The sequence below is a fragment of the Natator depressus genome, chromosome 7, assembly GCF_965152275.1.
Source record: "Natator depressus isolate rNatDep1 chromosome 7, rNatDep2.hap1, whole genome shotgun sequence".
Taxonomy (NCBI): domain Eukaryota; kingdom Metazoa; phylum Chordata; order Testudines; family Cheloniidae; genus Natator; species Natator depressus.
The window spans coordinates 4,002,962-4,021,524 of record NC_134240.1 but is presented as its reverse complement, the minus strand read 5'-3'; the positions used below and the strand labels follow the sequence as shown (position 1 = coordinate 4,021,524).

The window sequence follows — 18,563 nt, the reverse complement described above, 5'->3', positions numbered from 1 at the left end:
TGTGCAACTTGTAATTTAAGCATTATAAGCTAACACAGTTTACATACAAAGCTAATAGGGAGATGTGAAATCAACAGGATAACAAAATACAGGTAAATAAGCCACGGGGGTTCTCCTGAGTTGGGGAACAAACAATGAACTCTGGGGATATAAGTAGATGGCAAGGAAGACACCTCTTTATCCTGAATCTAGGAAGTAATCGGGCAATGAGATTACATTAATGAAAACAGACTCTCAACCCAGCTTGGCTGAAAATGCTGCAAAGGACATTTGAGGTGAGATAACTTAGGCTAACTTTCTGTCTGAATAAGTTTTAAGTTTAGTCTCTAGGAACCATGTAATGATTTTGTTGCATCTGTAACCCTCCTGTTACCATGATCCTCACTCACTCGCTCTTGAATCTTGATCTTTGATAATAAACGTATGATTGTTTTCACTATAAACGTATCTCAGTGCTGTGATATTATTTAAGGAGGTGATCCGGAGCTCAATCATTCAAGCTGGCGTGTGCATTGCTCCTTTGGGGAGAGCAGACCCGGTATTACTGAGTGTGTTCAGTGGTTAAAGGGCTGATTACTGTAGGGGAATGTTTCCAAAGGGTTCGGTGATGGGGTGCACCTATTATTAATCTACAAGGCAAAGGGAAGGCTGGTATATCCCAGAGTGCTTGGGTGGCTGACAGACTGGGAGCTGACACTCAGTTAAGCACCAGCAAGTCTCTCTCTTGCTGGAGGCAGGGAGGTACCTAGGGGACTCAGTCCTGGGCACTCCAAGAACCATCACAAGTCTTCAGTGCCATTCTGTGGAGAGCGGGTGGGGGAGTGCAGTGGCTCCAAGAGCAGTGCATGAGAGTGCTATATAATTGTGCTGTTGTGTGTGGAAGGCAAGGTCACGGTGGGTCAGTCAAGCTCTTGAATTTTCAGGAGTGTCAGTACAAAAAACCAAGTTGCAAAGCTTGCAAAATTAAAGTCGATTCCTGTTTCAAGTTTCTGACGCATACGGAGCAGCAAAACTAATACAACAAACATTGTAAACAGGTAGTTTGGGGGTTGGCAGTGTCCCAGTCACATTTCACTCCAATATAGTATGAGTCAACTCACCTGAGTAAGCCCAGTAAGAATCCCCCGAGGCCTTACGCCGCCGTATTTGCACAGAACTACCATGTCTGTTTTCATGTAGTGAGCCAACGTACCCTTCAGTCAGAGCTGAGAAAAGAAAAGAAACAGCAGCAATTAGGAAAATGACGTTCACTCTCTAAAAATATTATATGTTAAGCAGAGACAATGGGTGTGGTGCTGTTCATGAAACAGAGATGCTCCTTACTCCTGAAGAGTTCACAATCTAAAGAGACGACACAGAAGACAGGACGTACTGGGAAACCCTCATGACTGAGTTACCTTCGGAATAGGTTTTGTAGCTTCTTCTGAATGAAGACCTTTCTTTGGTGTGGGGGAGCAGAATGGAAGAGGGTGCAAAGAAGAGAGAAGGAAGTCATGGGATGTTCAGGCTGACAATGCTATTGGAGGAAAGGGGGCTAGGTGGGTACGCTTTGGGGAAGGGATTATCTTTTTGTTCTATGTTTATACAGCACCTAGCACAATGGGGTCCTGGGCCATGACTGGGGCTCTTAGGTGCTACAGTAACACAAATAATAAATGACAACCCAATTTCAGCCTGGACTGTATGTGTACAGACTCTTGAGTCAGGCATACGGTCTCTGAAGAGACAACAGTGGGTTACTGTGACACAGAGGCTCCTAGGCAAAGAGTCCCCTGTTCTTTGCCAACAACTCTCACCTCAGACTTGACAAACTCACAACAGCAAGCACATCTTACAGAGTATTTATCCATAAAGAGTATCATGCAAGGTATCAATAGCAGACATACACCAGCAGAGAGTCTAGCCCAGGACATTTAGGCTGTCGATAGACTTTCTATCTAGCCACACAAAGGGTATGTGTGGACTTGCTTTACTATTCATACACAAAACAATAACTGCTCTCGGAAAAACAGCAGGTAGACAGATTCTTGAGAAACACGCGTGCCAGAGTCCAGCACATTCTATACACTTTCTGCTTTTGATACAGCACTACAGCAGAAACAACATGTAAAAATCCCCAAACAGGTAGCTCTCCTACGACAAAGAACCCCCCTCTCTACCACTGTGTGGAGGTCTTTGGTGAGGCTGAGATTAATTGGCCAAAGTGGTGAAGGCTTGAGAACTTCATTGAGGGGAAGTCACACTTCAGCAGCTCATGCCATCCAATCCAGCATGGAGGACATTGACACTGCCTTCCAGCCAAGGCAAGGGGTGATAGTGTCAGGCAGCCACATTGTGTACAATCCCAAGACCACAACGCAGCAAAAACATCATTAAAAAGGAGTCACCGACCTGGTTCGCTTTCATAAAGTAAAGAACTTGAACCCACCAAACGAAACAAAAGAGGGAATACTCACTACATTGTGCCACAGAGTACTTTCATGCTTTTTTCTTGTTACTGTTAACATCTGCTTCTTTCTTTTAAAGAATTGCTCAGCTTTCACAAGAGGGCAAGTTTATACAGGAAGATTTTGTGTATTGCTTCTGTACACGTGACAATCAAATCTGAGCTGTATGAGTTGACAAATGTCAGAAAGGTAGTCTGACAGAGAATTCCATTTTCTTTCACAATACACCGCATCTGCATACCTAGATCTTATAATAAATGCAGAGAACACAAAAAATAAAACCTCCTTTTAATTCCAAAGAGAACTGTCTAGGCATTATTTGAAAAGCATAGTCTGACTCAACAGCAATTTAAGTCTGACTGTTCTCAGTTCTGTTATTTAATCAGGAAGGTACTAATTAAATAATTCCAACACTTAACTTCAGTAAAGGTCCAAAAGGTTACTGCTTCTAGTAGCCGTACCACAGGTGCTGTATGCCCATCACCTCTCAAGCCAAGCATAGCAAGGCTGGGCTTGTAACAAACCTTCACGGAACACCAAGTATGGGCAGTTCAGTTCAATTCTTCCCACTGAAATAATACTTCAGTAACACCAGCTTGGTGCTAAGGCAACTTGGAGCTTGCTACATTTCAGTAGCAGGTGTATTCAGCTGCTCCACCTACAAAGCAGTGCAAAGAGCTTCATTCTATGGCAGGGCCAAGTGATTTCTGCAGCACAACCATGCTAAATTTCGTGGCAAACTGGAAGTTCTGTAGCAGCGTGGATGTCAGAAAAGAATTTCCCAAAAACATACGGTAGGGCTCCCCCCGGCCCATGTGAACAACAATCTTGACAGATTGTGTTATTTGATCAGAACCTCTGATTTTGAGTATTTTTCCTGACATTTCAGGCAGCTGCCAAATTCCTGGTTCACTTGCAGGATCCAATCGTGAAAGCTTTAACTTAAAGAAATAAGAAATCAGGGTCCATGCTGCAGGATTCAGGTTCAATATGCCATACCCCTTTCTCCTGTCTGCTGGGAGAGGGTCTACTTTCTCTCCTCCTCGCTGATGACAGGAGAGCAGGAGATATCAATGTGAAGGAGAAGGAGTATGTGGAGTCAGAAGAGGGACACGCAACTCCTCAGGGAGAGATGTGACAAAGCACGTGGGGGACTGGAGACAGCAGGAGGCAGCAGCTGGGGGAACAGGAAAAGAACATGGTGGTTCAGAACTTCAGGAAGTTCTGACTTTGAACCATGTGTCCTGGGACGAGTACACTGCAACTAGTTGTTATCTAATGCCCCACAATGGGGAGTTGGATAGTCATAACTTCATTGAGCATGCAGATACAGAATAATTGTAGACAGTAAACAAGATGGCAGCTGATTTTCCAGAAAACTCTGGATTTCTTCACCAGAAGAAGGATGCTACATAGCCACTTCCACCAGAGGTAAAGTTCTGCTACTAATTCCACAGCCACCAGGCGCTGGATAGGCCCTACCGGCAAAACAGGAAAGAGACTGGGTCTAAACAATTTAGGGATTCTAAAGGGAAACACTCCAAGTCAGCACACAACATTTAAAATTAATTGTAGAACTCTTTGAACTCTTAGCTTGAGCAATCAAAGAATGGCAGCGTGGCAATTCTGCAGTGTGGCTATGAATCATGCTATTGATTTTCAGTATCTTCTGTGCAGAAAATTAAATTATGTAAATCTAGGCCTTTACAAATCTCTTACTTTAATGTAAAATTGAACATTTGCTAAAGTCAGCATCATATTTATGCAACTAAAAATTTGACATCCTTATGAAAATATGCAGTTTTAGTCTTCTACATAGACACTAATTATAATTATAAATCCATCTTTACTCTTAATAGGTGAGCAGCCACATTATGCAACGAAACATTACGCAATGAAACAAAAGCCGCGGTGATGAGTCTCAAGGTATGTTTACACTGCAATTAAAAACCAGTGGCTGACTTGGGCTCGGACTAAGGGGCTGTTTAATTGTGGTGTAGACTTTGGGCTCCAGCTGGAGCTCAGGTTCTAGGACCCTGTGAGGTGGGAAGGTCCTGGAGCTCCAGCTGCAGCCTGAACCCAAATGTCTACATCACAATTAAACAACCCCTTAGCTTGAGTTACCTGGCACAGGCCAGCAGCAGGATTTTAACCGCAGTGTACTGTGACAAAGTTCCTCCTCTACCTTGGTGGGTCTTGCGCTTATTGGCAGATTTGCTCACCTTGGAGCTTCATGGCAGCCCTTAGTTTGGCCGCTTTCGTGAACCCACAGTCCAGGTCAACTCCTCCTGTGTCTGACCAGGAGTTGGGAGGTTTGTGGGGAACCCGGGCCTGCCCTCTACTCCGGGTTCCAGCCCAGGGCCCTGTGGAATGCAGCTGTCTAGAGTGCCTCCTGGAACAGCTGTGTGACAGCTACAACTCCCTGGGCTACTTCCCCATGCCTCCTCCCAACACCTTCTTTATCCTCACCATAGGACCTTCCTCCTGGTGTCTGATAATGCTTGTACTCCTCAGTCCTCCAACAGTATGCGTTCTCACTCTCAGCTCCTAGCGCCTCTTGCTCCCAGCTCCTTACACGCGCACCACAAACAGAAGTGAGCTCCTTTTTAAAACCCAGGTGCCCTGATTAGCCTGCCTTAATTGATTCTAGCAGCTTCTTGATTGGCTGCAGGTGTTCTAATCAGCCTGTCTGTCTTAATTGTCTCCAGAAGGTTCCTGATTGTTCTGGAATCTTCCCTCTTACCTTACCCAGGGAAAAGGGACCTACTTAACCTGGGGCTAATATATCTGCCTTCTATTACTCTCCTGTAGCCATCTGGCCCGACCCTGTCACAGCAGACATACCCTCAGAGCCCAGGTCAACTGACTTGGGCTTACAGGGCTCATGTGATGGGCTGAAAATAGCAGTGTAAGCATTCCCACTTGGGCTCTGAAACCCAGCAAAGGGGATGGGTCTCAGAACCTGAGCAAGAACATCTACACTACTAATTTTTAGCCCCGTAGCATACGCCCAAACTCAGTTGGCCCAGGGTCTGAGATTCATTGCTACAGATCTTTTCTTGCAGTGTAGATCTGCAAGTAATTAATCTCACTAAGCCTCCATTCTGCAAGTGTAAAATGGAGTTAGTAATCCTTCCTTACTTCCCAGAGATGGTGTGAGGACATATTCATTAATGTTTTTGAGGCACTCGCATATCATGGTTATGTGAGTTATTTCAGTATCTATATAGACAGATAGATGGTCTGGTCAAATGGATGGCGATTAGCTCGTATGTATCCAAGAACAGGAAAACACTAAGTAAATAGTAATGGAGCTAAGTTATTAACATTAATCACTAGAGTTTTCCATTATTCCTTCACAGGTGGGAGATGGTGAACTCACGAGCTCTGAGGTTCAAATCAGTTCAGCAGCAGAGAGCAGCAAACTTGTTTCTCATTGTACTCAGTAAGTACTGGACCCTGCAATGCAGATGGGAGTCGGAAGTCAATACAAAGAGGACTAGGGAATCTAGGCAGCTTGGGAGTGGTTGAGATTGCAGGAGGGTGGACAGGAGGGTCAGACAGAAAAAAACAACACACCAGTTGCCCTGGAAGGAAACCACAAGAGGAAAAAAGGAAGGAAGTGGGGGGATCACTGTATGCAGAAGGGGAGAGAGATTGTGATACAAGGAGACACAAAGCCAGTGTCCAACTGCAAAGGGTGCTGGGTACTCATAGGATTGTACATACACCAGGCCAATGCTGAAGGTAGAGATGCACACCTTTATGCACACCAGCATATGTGGTCTGAGAATTGTAAATACATATTTTAAAAACATTGGGCCCAATTTGGCTCTCAGATGCACGGATGTAAAATTAAACCCAGAATCACTCTACTGATTTCTGCTGAACTATCGATACCTATCAGCAGGAACAACAGCAGCAGTCAATGGATTTGCACTGGCTCCTATCTTAACTATTTGCTGTAAGAAGGTAAAGATCCCTACAGATATCATGGTGAAATCTCTCTCATCCCTAATTCCCTCTAATTTTAATCAGTACTAAGTCTCAGATCCTACACAATATTCTAAAGTGAATCAATCCGTGTCGCACTTCTACAACCAGCAAAAGCAATGAAATTTTGTGCTGTTTATTTAATATTCCGATCAGCTTTCCATTTGTTCTGTCTCAGTATATTAAGTTTTCAACAAAATGGATTTGATAAGTACCCTCTAAGGCACAATAAGGTAATTCCTTTCTGAATACTCTAGTGATATTCGGAGTTCACATGAAAATACAGAATTTAACCCCATCTACCTTATACATAAAACTATTATAATATTTGGAGAGATTATACTCTAGGCATTAGTGTTCAAATGATATGAAACAGTCATCCATGTAAGAAAAAAAAAAACCCTTTAAGGCTGATATTTCATAACTAATGATTTCATCATTCATACATTATGTTAGATTAACTCAAACTACATTCTGAGCTAAAAGCTGATCATTTTAGGCCTTGTCGGCATTAGAAGAGGTGCACTGCTATGACAATTAATATGAAATTGTTCTGATTAAACTGGTGCAAACCCCAATGTAGACACATAAACCAGTTTATCTTAATTCAGTAATTTACCCACGCAAGCTGATTTAAGCAAGCATTAAATCAGCTAAGTGTGTCTACATTTGGGACTTGCACTACTTTAGCTAAATCAGTTTAGTTAAACCAGTGCTACTTTTGTAATGTAGATAAGCCCTTCAAGACTATTCCTGACAGTTAGGCTATTAAGAACTTGGCCCTCCATTATTATGTGAAGTCTTAAGGAGCACAGAGAAAAATCTCGTTAGTGTTTTAGCCATGAAGGGACTTTGTTATCCAGACTGTTAGTAATTAGCCCTGTGGTTAATTCAGGCTGCAAAAAGAGTTGTGGGGTTGGGTTTTGGGTGTTTTATGTGTGCACCAAAAAGGTATTTTATTCAAAACCATATCGTTTTTGAGCTACAGAGAAATTTACAAATTTTAGAAGGTAAAAGAACATGCACAAGACCAGGGCTAAGGGCTGTGAGCCAAGACAGTTAACTATCTGTGAAACAAGCCTCGTTATAAAAACCAGCGTCTTCGATTAGGTGCACTGGCTTTATTTTCAATCAGATACTGCTAGAGAGACAGTTAAGATGTAGACACCACAAGACTGAGCTTTTCCACATGTTCAACTGCAAAAGCGTTTACTATTCCAGATGATGTCTTAAAATAAACACTGCATGATAGGCCAGAGAGGGAGGGAAAAAAATAAAAAGAGAACAATTGATAGAAAACAGATTTATAATGGTTAACAGTATATTTGTACAATTAAAATAAAAAATGATTCAATCCATCTCTCTAGTCCCTCTCACAGGAAACTGCCTAAACAGAACTAGGCCATTTTCCTCAAATATTTTATCAGCCTCTGACAGCAAATAAATCTACAAAACATTTCAGGCACAGCTAGTCCATTTTAATACTGTATTGCTTTTAAATAGATTTCTCAACCACAGAGCCCCACTTTTTGTCCAGATGATTTTATATCTTGCCAAAAAAGGATGAAAGTCGAACGACATATGGTGGTCAGACGGTACCAACAAATTATATTCCGAGAAAGACTTCTTCCTTTGATTATACCACAGTGACTTTCCTCTGATTCTCAGATAAAAGACTAAATCTATTCTCCAATGTATGAACGGGTAATTTTCATGGATGGCTCCCATTAATGAACAATGGGAGTTACGCTCATAAATCTCTTATGACTCAATGGGAGAAAAGGCACCCTTGAGCTGTGAATCTGCTGAGCGATACAGACCCTACCGCCCATATGAGAGTCACCCTGCAGATCCCCTTAGGGTGAATATAAGCTACAGATCTGTTCATGTAAATGGCATGGGACCTTTAGATCTATTCATTCTTTCTGCTGCTTATGTACCTGATATATGATGTGGTTGCAGCGCAGCGGCTGAGAACAGGAACATAAACGCAGAGCACAGCAGGCCTTACAGGAACTAACCGGCAGATTGCAATTTGAAGATGAAAAATAGTTCAGGGAACACAGTGTCACATTGTGGGGAAATAAATTAACCAGTGGAATTAAAACTCCCTGTACCAAGCAAGAGGAATGCAGCAGCTGCTAGGAGCATTAACCCTTTGCACCCTGGTGAGTTAGAAGCCACTGAATTCACTCTAATGCATTTTCCAGTATCCCACAGTATCAGGAAAACTCAACTCCCACAAACATCAGGGTTGCTGTAAACAAATCATTGAAAATCTATTTTCACAACACAAAAGCAGGCATATTGTGACAGGCTGTAGAGCCCTTCGAGGATTGACAGGGAAGTCCCCCACTGCCGGGCAGTGAGACGCCCAAACTTATGCAAAGGGGTAGCCTCCACTTACCCGTGAGTGGGTCTCAGGGTGTGTAAGGGTCGCTAACCACTGCCAGGTACATTAGATGAGCTCCCACAGAATTTTGAAGAATGAATCCAAATCCCCATGATCATCGCCAGGTTTTATGGACCCCTCTCCAAGCCTGTCTGGGTCTGAGGGAAGGCAGCCGAGCCTCATTAGCGAGTCAGCCAGGCAACCTCAAGTTATACTAATGACCCCATTAAGGGAACTTTAAAAAAGGGAGCCTGGGGAGGTCAGGGAGAGAGAGAGCCTGCCAGTTTTGTCCAGGGAGGCTGCTGCGTGATTACAAAGAATTTGGTTTTGTATTATGCAGTTTACAACTCAGTTGGCATCAGCTGTGTGAGATGCAGCATTGCTGGTAATTTTGGGCCGCTGATCCAAATCAGATAATTGGAATCGCCTGCAGAACTAGCATTAGACATAAGCAAAGCTGGCCAGATACCCAGCGGTGCCAAAAAACAATTCATTTTCAGCCTTTTTCCAATGACAAAAAAATCAACTGGCTGCATAGGGAGCCCCACAGCCACCCTCCCACCCCGCCGGGGGATTCTGCACCGGGACCGGCTTCTGCCAGTGGACTTGCTTTATGACCTTAGACCATCCCTAGTCACCAGAAGCTGCAGACAAAGCCAAAATCCTCAGGAGAGCTTCGTTTTACCCAAATCCAGAGCAAACATCTATCCCACTATGCTATTACCTGCCCCTTCCCCCCTGTGTATTCAACACACTTTATCTTCAGGCGAAGCATGTCTAATAGAGCCAGGTATTTCGGGTGCCTAACTTGAGACACCTTAAAGAGGTGTAACTTTCAGAGGGCGAGTGCTTAGGCCTTCCTGAAAATCAGGCTCCTTTAAGTAATCTCAGATTGGGCACTCACACAAAACATGGAAGTACTGGAAGTCACAAATAACGCATGGCCTGTGTGTCCAACGCAGGTGGGGTGTGTTTGTTTTTTTAAACTTTTGTTAACTGTCATTATCTGTGCTTCCCAAAAGGGGTCATCCCAATGGCTGCCCATCGCCTCCCTCTACCGGATCTTACAGTAGGGTCATCAGACCCCATTTCTGACATTACAGTTATGATGCTAGCAACTGCCCAATGTACACACAAAAGTGTGACTTCGAAACAGGGCCAATAGGCAGCAGGTTTTAGGCCAGCATAAGGAGTATTTCACATATGAAAAAAGATTAAAAACACTGGGACTGTGCAGCTTAGAAAAGAGACGACTAAGGGAGGGATAGGACAGAGGTCCATCAAATCACAAATGCTGTGGAGAAAGTGAGCAAGGAAGCGTTATTTACCCCTTCACAAGACATAAGAACCAGGGGTCACCCAATGACATTAACAGGCAGCAGGTTTAAAAAAAAAACCCAAACGGAAGCACTTCTTCACACAACGCACAATCAACCTGTGGAACTCGTTGCCAGGGGATGTTGTGAAGGTTAAAAGAATAACTGGGTTCAAAAAAGAATTAGACAAGTTCATGGAGAATAGGTCCAACAATGGCTAATAGCGAAGAAGGTCAGGGATGCAACCCCATGCTCTGGGTGTCCCTAGACCTCTGACTGCCAGAAGATGGGACTGGATAACAGGGGATGGCTCACTCGATAAATTGCCCTGTTCTGGTCATTCCCTCTAAAGCATCTGGCACCAGTCACTGCCAAAAGACAGGATAGTGGACTACTGGCCATACTGGGTCAGACCATTCTCATGTTCTTATGCAAAGAGAGCAAGCTAACATAGAAAGGAAGCTGACCTTTTCTCTCCCTCTCTCCTTCAGTATAGACAAAGTCAGTGCTGGGTTAATGCAGAAGAGAGATAAAGTAAACAAATGACTGCAGAAGGGGATTATTTTATTTTCATTCTTGTCCCACCATGAGCAAAGAGTTTGACAAATACACCCACGTAAGGGAACTCTAAGCTCAGGTTGGAAGTGTGGGCTCTATCCTTAGCTCAGCCTGCAGTAATACGGTGCTGTGGCCCATATGGCACTGTAAGATCAACCTCTGAACAGCAGTCTACGGGGGTCTCAATGAAGCTTTTTGTGGCTTCACTTCCTTGTTTTCAGAATACCACAGAATCACACTGATTCCCACTTCACTAATCTACAAACCTAGTATTTGTCCCCACCCCAGCCCCCAAACTACACAGCAGTTTAACCCCTCTTCTCAGCAAAATGTCCTAGCTAAGCACAGTCAGTCTTGTATTACTAAACTTTCATTCCATTTGCAAAACTTACTATAGAACCGTGGTGGGCAACTGCAGCCCATCAGAGTCACCCGCTGGCCGGCCGCGAGAGTTTGTTTACACTGACCGTACGCAGGCACAGCTGCCCTCAGCTCCCATTGGCCGGGAATGGCGAACCGCAGCCACTGGGAGCTGTGAGCGGCCGTGCCTGAAGACGGTCAATGTAAACAAACTGTCTCATGGCCTGCCAGCAGACTACCCTGACAGGGCGCCTATGGCCCACGGGCCACAGGTGTGATATACCAAGAAGTATCCTAACTAAATCCAGGCTACATCAGTCAAAAGAAGTTAAGGTAGATAGTGCATCACAATCTGGTTTGAGCCCCATATTTGTTCACTTGGACTGCGCTCCTGAAAAACGCACACAAGCTCACCTTTATGTAAGCCACAGTCCCATTTACTCATCTAATCAGTCCCACTGAAGTCACATGTATTACTCATATGAGTAAAGCTAAGAATGTGTGTAAGGATCAGGGCCTTAATTGCTAATACACAAAGGGTGACGTTCTGATCCCACTGGTGCTCGTTTGGGTTTGTTTTTGCTGTCGGTGGTGATGTTTTGGTGTGGTTTGTGTTTCCCAGATTAACAGGATTTAGGTGGAAAGGCTATGACAGATACAGAGGCAGCAGCGGTAGTGACCCAAGTAGTGGAAGACATAATGAAGATGACTGGATGTGGAAGCTGCGGTACGTACATGATCCTGGAGGGGGGACCTGGAAAGAGTTTTGTCTGCATGAAGTACCTTCTGATAGAGCTGATGGAAGAAAAGATCTGAGGATTGAAGATGCAGGTGGAAAGTCTGGTTGAGTTTAGAAGGGGGTTCAAGCGGATTATGGAGCAAAGACATGAGGCTGCTGAAGGGAAAAGCTCAGACTTGCAGATGGAAGCAGGACTGAAGAACTCTGAGGGGAGACTGCTGGGTGAAGAAAATGGACAGTGGAAGCATGTGACTAAGAGAACCAGGCAGAGGAAAAGATGGGCTAGTGAAGGAGAAATAGAGTTCAAGAACAGGTTTGCAGAGTTGGAAAATGAAGAAGGGGCTCAGCAGGTTGTCACTGAAGGTGGAAGGGCAAGGAAGAAGAGAAGAGTGACTAGTCCTATAGGAAAAGGGGAAGAGTCAATGGAGACTACACCAAATATGAGCCCCAGGAGGATACAGCATGGGTTGAAGAGGATTACAAGGGAGAATAGGAATGGAAAGTACTTGCAGCCAGAGGGAACAGGGGATAGACCGGAGAATTGCACCATCACCAGGAAAAGGCAGGTCTACGTGATCAGGGACTCCTCACTGAGAAGAATGGACAGGCCTATAACCAGAGCTGATCCACAGAATAGAAGGGTATGCTGTCTACCAGGTGCTAAGATATGGGATGTGAACCTGAGGTTGAAGAGGATCCTAAAGGGAGCAGGAAAGAATCCACTGATCGTCCTTCATGTGGGAACAAATGACACCAGTAGATTCTCGCTGGAACATATCAAGGGAGACTATGCCAGGCTGGGGAAGACACTTAAGGAAATTGAGGCTCAGGTGATCTTCAGTGGGATTCTGCCTCTTCCTAGAGAAGGGCAACAAAGGTGTGACAAGATTATGACTATCAACAGATGGCTCAGGCAGTGGTGCTATAAGGAGGGCTTTGGGATGTATGGCCACTGGGAGGCATTCATGGACAGAGGACAGTTCTCTCGGAATGGACTTCATCTGAGTAGGGAAGGAAATAGACTTCTAGGATGGAGGCTGGCATAACTGATTAAGAGAGCTTTAAACTAGGAGTTTGGGGGAGATGGTTGGGAGATGTCCAGGTAATCTCCACACCGGATTTTAACATTGAGAGGGAAGAAAACAAAGTAAGAAAGGATACAGCCGTGGGTAGGAGAATGGACATAAGGAGGAAGGGCAGTGTAGATACCAGTCTAATAGGTCATACAGGCTGTAGAATGTCCGTGCCTAATCGGGTAAAGAATGTGAGCGAGGCCAAACAGCAAAAATTAAGATGTTTGTACACCAATGCGAGGAGCCTAGGTAACAAAATGGAGGAACTAGAGCTACTGGTGCAGGAAGTGAAACCAGATATTACAGGGAAAACAGAAACATGGTGGAATAGTAGGCATGACTGGACTACAGGTATTGAAGGGTATGTGCTGCTTAGGAAAGATAGAAATAAAGGTAAAGGTGGTGGAGTAGCATTGTCTATCAGTGATGAGGATGAGGTAGACTGTAAAGAAATAAGAAGTGATGGAATGGATAAGACAGAGTCCATCTGGGCAAAAATCACATTGGGGAAGAAAACTACTCGAGCCTCCTTTGTGATAGTGCTTGGGGGGTGCTATAGACCGCTGGGATCTAATTTGAATATGGATAGAGCCCTCTTTAATGTTTTTAATGAAGTAAATACTATGGAAACTGCGTGATCATGGGAGACTTTAGCTTCCCAGATATAGACTGGAGGACAAGTGCTAGTAATAATAATAGGGCTCAGATTCTCCTAGATGCAATAGCTGATGGATTCCTTCATCAAGTAGCTGCTGAACGGACTAGCGGGGATGCCATTTTAGATTTGGTTTTGGTGAATAGTGAGGACCTCAGAAGAAATGGTTGTAGGGGACAACCTTGGTTCAAGTGATCATGAGCTAATTCAGTTCAAACTGAACAGAAGGATAAACAAAAATAAATCTGCGACTAGGGTTTTTGATTTCAAAAGGGCTGACTTTCAAAAATTAAAGAAATTAGTTAGGGAAGCGGACTGGACTGAAGAATTTATGGATCTAAAGGCAGAGGAGGCCTGGGATTACTTCAAGTCAACGCTGCAGAAGCTATCGGAAGCCTGCATCCCAAGAAAAATGAAAAAATTGATAGGCAGGAGTTGTAGACCAGGCTGGATGAGCAAGCATCTCAGAGAGGTGATTCAGAAAAAGCAGAAAGCATACAGGGTGTGGAAGATGGGAGGGATCAGCAAGGAAAGCTATCTTATTGAGGTCAGAACATGTAGGGATAAAGTGAGAAAGGCTAAAAGTCAAGTAGGGTTGGACCTTGCAAAGGGAATTAAAACCAATAGTAAAAGGTTCTATAGGCATATAAATAAGAAGAAAACAAAGAAAGAAGAAGTGGGACCGCTAAACACTGAGGATGGAGTGGAGGTCAAGGATAATCTAGGCATGGCCCAATATCTAAACAAATACTTTGCCTCAGTCTTTAATGAGGCTAATGAGGATCTTAAGGATAATGGTAGCATCACAAATGGGAATGAGGATATGGAGGTAGATGTTACCATATCTGAGGTAGAAGCAAAACTCAAACAGCTTAATGGGACTAAATCGGGAGGCCCAGATAATCTTCATCCAAGAATATTAAAGGAATTGGCACATGAAATTTGCAAGCCCATTAGCAAGAATTTTTAATGAATCTGTAAACTCAGGGGTTGTACCGTATGACTGGAGAATTGCTAACATAGTTCCTATGTTTAAGAAAGGGAAAAAAAGGGATCCGGGTAACTACAGGCCTGTTAGTTTGACACCTATAGTATGCAAGGTCTTGGAAAACATTTTGAAGGAGAAAGTAGTTAAAGACATTGAAGTCAGTGGTAAATGGGACAATACACAACATGGTTTTACAAAAGGTAGATCGTGCCAAACCAACCTGATCTCCTTCTTTGAGAAGGAGATCAAAGAACAGATTTTTTAGACAAAGGAAACGCAGTGGATCTACTTTACCTAGATTTCAGTAAGGCGTTTGATACCATGCCACATGGGGAATTATTAGGTAAATTGGAAAAGATGGGGATCAATATGAAAACTGAAAGGTGGATCAGGAATTGGTCAAAGGGAAGACTACAGCAGGTCATACTGAAAGGTCAGGCTGGAGGGAGGTTACCAGTGGAGTTCCTCAAGGATCAGTTTTGGGACCCATCTTTTTATTACTGACCTCCGCACAAAAAGTGGGAGTGTGCTAATAAAGTCTGCAGATGATACAAAGCTGGGAGGTATTGCCAATACAGAGAGGGACCAGGATATCATACAGGAGGATCTGGATGACCTTGTAAACTGGAGTAATAGTAATAGGATGAAATTTAAAAGTGAGAAGTGTAAGGTTATGCATTTAGGGATTAATAACAAGAATTTTAGTTATAAGCTGGGGACGCATCAATTAGAAGTAACGGAGGAGGAGAAGGACCTTGGAGTATTGGTTGACCACAGGATGACTATGAGCCGCCAATGTGATATGGCCATGGAAAAAGCTAATGCGGTCTTGGGATGCATCAGGAGAGGTATTTCCAGGAGAGATAAGGAAGTTTTAGTACTGTTATACAAGGCACTGGTCAGACCTCACTTGGAATACTGTGTGCAGTTCTGGTCTCCCATGTTTAAGAAGGATGAATTCAGACTGGAACAGGTACAGAGAAGGGCTACTAGGATGATCCAAGGAATGGAAAACTTGTCTTATGAAAGGAGACTCAAGGAGCTTGGCTTGTTTAGCCCAACCAAAAGAAGGCTGAGGGGAGATATGGTTGCTCTCTATAAATATATCAGAGGGATAAATACCAGGGAGGAAGAGGAATTATTTAAGCTCCGTACCAATGTGGACAAAAGAACAAATGGATATAAACTGGCCATCGGGAAGTTTAGACTTGAAATTAGACGAAGGTTTCTAACCATCAGAGGAGTGAAGTTCTGGAATAGCCTTCCAAGGGAAGCAGTGGGGGCAAAAGACCTATCTGGCTTCAAGATTAAACTCGATAAGTTTATGGAGGAGATGATATGATGGGATAACACGATTTTGGCAATTAATTGATCTTTATCTATTCATGGTAAATAGGCCCAATGGCCTGTGATGGGATGTTAGATGGGGTGGGATCTGAGTTACTACAGAGAATTCTTTCCTAGGTGAATCTTGCCCATATGCTCAGGGTTCAGCTAATCGCCATATTTGGGGTTGGGAAGGAATTTTCCTCCAGGACAGACTGGAAGAGGCCCTGGGGGTTTTTTGCCTTCCTATGCAGCATGGGGCATGGGTCACTTGCTGGAGGATTCTCTGCACCTTGAAGTCTTTAAACCATGATTTGAGGACTTCAGTAGCTCAGACATAGGTGAGAGGTTTATTGCAGGAGTGGGTGGGTGAGATTCTGTGGCCTGCATTGTGCAGGAGATCAGACTAGATGATTATAATGGTCCCTTCTGACCTTAATATCTATGAGTCTAAGTCAATGACAAAAGTCCCACTGGCTTCAATAGGGTCAGGATTTGACCCACAATTTGGTAATTCTCAAAGGGGCTGTCTACATGGTGTGGCGATGCATATCAGAGGGGAATAAGCTGTGGAGTGCTCCAACGGCCCCACATACATCTTGATGACGCACGGTAAAAGGTTTTGATGGTGCTTTGATGTAGTCTCCTCTGAAACGCACTAGGAACCTCTCAGAGCTCACCATCAGGCTCTGTGCGGGGCAGTTAGAGGGCCACACTTTAGATCACTCTATACCCCTCTGGTGTGCACTGCCACACCATGTAGACCAGCTCAAAGAGTCTCCTAGCCGTTACGGCTGGATTACTACTGTAATTTTAGGGACTCCTCTAATACAGCCTCCCTTCTTCCTTCATTCCCCAACATTAATATTTAAAAGTTATTATTTAAACCATACGAGATGTAAGAGACTGTAACAATGCTGGTTCTGGCGGGACCCAACTGAGAGTGCCAATTCAGGACAAACTGCTTCAAGCAGGGCAGTTACAGCCCAGGGCTGGGGTTTCTATGTGCACCAAGGCAAATCAAACCAGCCAGACAGAGAAGACTTTGGTTTTCCCCACTGGCTAACCACAAGTCACACAAGCAATTTCCTTAGACACTGTAGTTTCCCAGGATCACCACCAGTGCCACTCGTTATGGGGACAAAATGGTTATGAAAACCAATACCCCAGGAAAAGAAAAAAGGTTCTCTAGATCCCAAAGGACCAAGCCCCAGACCCAGGTCAATATACAAATCAGATCTGACCCACAAATCACGCTGTTGCCAATCCTTTAGAATCTAAAATCTACAGGTTTATTCATGAAAGGAAAAAGATATAGATGAGAGATAGAATTGGTTAAATGGAATCAGTGACATACAGTCATGGCAAAGTTCTTGGTTCAGGCTTGCAGCAGTGATAGAATAAACTGCAGGTTCAAATTAAGTCTCTGGAGAACATCCACACCTGGGATGGGTCTTTCAGTCCTTTGTTTAGCGCTTCCGTTTTTAGCAAAGTCCCTCCAGAGGACTGAAGCAGGATTGAAGACAAGATTGAGGAGCTGCAGCAGCTTTTTATAGTCTCTTGCCGTGTGGTCTGTCTTTCTTTGTCCCAAAGACAAGAATCCCATCACATGGCCTGGAAACACCTCAGAGTTCTGTCCACAGGCAGGTCCCTGCACACCTTGCTGAGTTGCAAGGCATGTCTGCCTTCTCTCAGTGGGTCAGTTGTATAGCTGATGGTCCTTAATGGGCCATCAAGCAGGCTAGGCAGAGCTGACACCAACTTGTCTGGGGTGTCACCCAGAAGCATAGCACAAGTTTGAACTACAGACAGTATAGAGCAATACTTATAACTTTAAATACAAAAATGATACATGCATATAGATAGCATAATCATAACCAGCAAACCATCACCTTGTCTTAGACACCTTATTTGACCCCCTTTATACAAGGTTTGGTACCACTACAGGACCTTGGTTGCAACGATGATCTATATGGTCCCAGATTATGTCAATAACGTCACAGAGACCCAACAGACAAGTGAATCTATACTCTTGCAAAGACAGCCCATAGTTCTCCTGATGGGGAAAGATATCCAACATAAACCAGATCCCACACTGAATCTTCTCCAAAGCCCATATATCCCCCTCTGGCCTATCAAGTTGCACAATTTTGTTACTGAAGCCCGGTCACTCAATGAATGAGCAGGATGGCACTTCCTCAGCAATTCATATAGAGGATAATGCCCTTCTCATTTACATTGTAAATGAGGAGTGGCTCCACTTAAGTCAATGGACCCACCTTGGTATGAAATTGATACGAGATCAGCAACAGGCCCATGATTGGGATTTTACCAGGTTTACATACCTTACCAGTTTTACAATTTATCTAATTGTGTGAATGAAGTAAAACTACATTAATCTCTCTCCAGTTGGGTTCACTCTAGTTTCCAGGCACTAACATTGGAGCTGCAAACTCCAAAGGGGAATGGTTACGACAGAGAATAAAAATGTTCTAATATATTTTGTAGGTTATTTTTCTTGTAATTTGCAGTCAGGTTTCAAGGTCAACAAGGCACAAAATGCTCTAAGGGAACAAATTAAAGGCAAAGAAAATCTTTTTTAAAAAAAGTTATTGAGTCCAACTGATAGGCATTAGTGTTTCTATGCCTAAAAATTTATTTAATGGTGTTGATGTTTCATATAGTGATGGCACCTTAATCCTTTTATGCTGGCAGT

The 18,563-nt window shown here is 43.7% G+C and overlaps 1 protein-coding gene across 4 annotated transcripts in view; it reads right to left on the bottom strand.

Moving 5' to 3' along the window:
* PTPRG (protein tyrosine phosphatase receptor type G) overlaps positions 1 to 18,563 on the bottom strand; it is a 619,877-nt gene that overhangs the window by 477,722 nt on the left and 123,592 nt on the right. For all 4 annotated transcript variants that reach the window (XM_074957367.1, XM_074957366.1, XM_074957368.1 and 1 more), the window contains exon 2: positions 1,101 to 1,205. In XM_074957367.1, coding sequence (XP_074813468.1) covers positions 1,101 to 1,205 — 105 coding nt within the window. The remainder of the gene's footprint in view (positions 1 to 1,100; positions 1,206 to 18,563) is intronic.